Here is a 2,359-nt window from a genome sequence, read left to right on the forward strand (position 1 = left end):
CCGCCGCCGAGGCCGCGGTCACCTTCTCGGCCTTGAGCGCCGCTCCGAAGGAGAGCCCCGCCTGCCCCCGGGCGCTGCCCCCGCTGACCTCCAAGAAGCCCTGCCTGCTGAGCCCCCCGTCGCCCCTGCGGCTCACGGATGTCCCCGAGCACGCCTCGGATGACTCCTCCGCCCACGCCATCTCCCTCACGTCCTGCGTGACGAAGGGCATGAGCTCCTGGTCGCTGCCGGGCGACTGCGAGAAGGCCCCTTTCACCATGATGGAGCCCGGCGGCATCTCGGCGCTGACGGGCGACTGCTTGATGCAGCCAAGCCGGACCTGTCTGGGCTGCTTCATTGAATCAAAGGACGGCATCGATGCAGAGCCGGGAATAAGCTTGAAAGTGGGGGATATAAATAGGGATTATGACACCTGTTCGGTCTCTGATATAGGGATTCACTGCATGAGCACAGGAGAAACCATGAGATACGGGGATCAACTGCTTTCAGACCAGCTTTTAAGCTTCCCTATGCATAAATCGAGGGCAGCGGACAAAAGAGATGCAGAAAAATCTGACAGTGATTCAGAGGACCCCACTCAGAAAAATTATTACGAGGGATTACTATTAGACAAATGCAACGGTGAGGAACCTTTACTAACAAATCCCAACCAGGAATGGGGCTATTTTGAATCTTTCATTAGTGAAAGTAAAATTGAGCTGCTTGACCTCTGCTCCAAAAATGAGCTTTCTGTAAATCTGTTTTCCGAGGAAGACGTGGATAACTACATGTTCGATGACGACGATTCCACCTTGGGAAGCGACGTCTGCTCCCTCAAGATCAGATACGAATCCTTCCAGGACAACGTGAGGGAGAAGACCACCACCCTCCAAGAGGACGCCCAGTTCAACTTCTTCCCCAGCGTGTTCAGCAACTGCACCAAAAGGGACAGCAGGAGCACCCTGAAAAGGGGGCCTGGCGGTGCCACCGAGCCTTCTCAGTTCAAATCTGAGGAAGGCATCATCTGGGGGGAGGAGGAGGAGGACGGCGAGGAAGAGTTCGGCGAGGAGGAGGAGAAAGCTGCCTTAAATAAATCTTTGAACAGCACGGAGGTGGTGCAGTACGTGGGCTCCAAGAGGAGCCACTTCTTGGACTCGGTGAATTCCACGGAGGACTCCGGGGAGTTCAGCGACGACAGCACTTGCACGGAGTCCTCCTACGACGTGCTGCGGGATATCAAGGACTGCAGCCGGTACCTGTCCCGGGACCACTCCGGCTCCTTCATTCAGCAGAACTACGGCTTGAGGGCGAAGAGGAAAGTGCGATACAGCGACGACTACCTGTACGACGTGGACTCCATCGAGAACGAGAAGATCCTGGACAAGAAGGAGTGGCTCCCCGACGGCCCCAAGGAAGAGGACGACGACGAGTGGTGCCCCAAGAAACGGCGAAAAGTCTCTCGCAAGGAGCCCCCCGTTATCATCAAGTACATCATCATTAACAGGTTTAAAGGGGAGAAGCATATGCTGGTGAAGCTCAGCAAAGTGGATGCCAACGAGACAACTGTTACCCTGAACGAGGAGCTGCTCAGCAAATACAAGAAGCTGGCCCCACTGAAGGGCTTCTGGCAAGAGAGGCAGCAGAGCCGGCTGGATTTGCTCAGATCGTCTCTCTACCACAAGCAGAATTTCTATCTTAACGGCTCAGATGCTTCGTTCCTCCCTCACCCACGGAAGCGAAAATGCAAGCTAGCAAACAGGCACCGGATTCAAAGAATTAAAGCCATCGAGCAATCAGTGAGCAAGCTGGGCTCTTGCTCCTCGGATCACAAGCAGCCTTGCAGCAGTAAGGAGGACACGGGCCTGAAAGGGCTGCCGACGGCGCTGGCCATCGCCACCCCGGGCTGTGCCAACGGGTTGCACGTCCACGACATCGCCGGCATCGCTGCCGTGAAATGCAAACCGCAGGACCGGGAGCACAAGGGGACGGAGAGGAAAGTGCTCCGCAGAATCAAGTTCAAGAGTGAAGCCAGGTTGAAGTGCAAGAAGATCAAAGCTGCCACCAGTACGGCGGAGGGTTCCCCGGTGCTGGAAAACCAGGACCCCGCAGCGCGGCTGAAGGATGAAAACGTTCCCTGCGCTTCAGACAGCTCCCATCTCCCGGAGTGCCACGAGGATAAGGCTGCTAAAAATTCTCCTTTTCTACCATCCACCTCCTCTTCAGAGAAGCCTCTACCATCTGCTAATATCACCACCAATGTACCCCTGATCCCCGGAGGGTATCTGCAGACGTTGTTAGACGCTTCTGATTTGTCGAGCAACACCGGTATCTCCTACTCCGCCCAGCCCCCCCCCGAGCAGCAGCCGCAGCAGCAGCAGCA

General features: G+C 56.1%; 1 protein-coding gene across 1 annotated transcript; it reads left to right on the forward strand.

Annotated features, from left to right (window-relative positions):
* Positions 1 to 5: 5 nt before the first annotated feature.
* On the forward strand, positions 6 to 2,344 carry LOC103774950 (protein KIAA2022-like; the record flags this gene model as incomplete). Its single annotated transcript, XM_008942388.1, has 1 exon — positions 6 to 2,344. A coding segment is annotated over one exon (2,339 nt), but the record flags the coding sequence as incomplete, so codon positions are not given.
* Between the last annotated feature and the right edge of the window lie 15 nt (positions 2,345 to 2,359).

Source organism: Merops nubicus, unplaced genomic scaffold, assembly GCF_000691845.1.
Source record: "Merops nubicus isolate BGI_N331 unplaced genomic scaffold, ASM69184v1 scaffold33556, whole genome shotgun sequence".
NCBI classification, from domain to species: domain Eukaryota; kingdom Metazoa; phylum Chordata; class Aves; order Coraciiformes; family Meropidae; genus Merops; species Merops nubicus.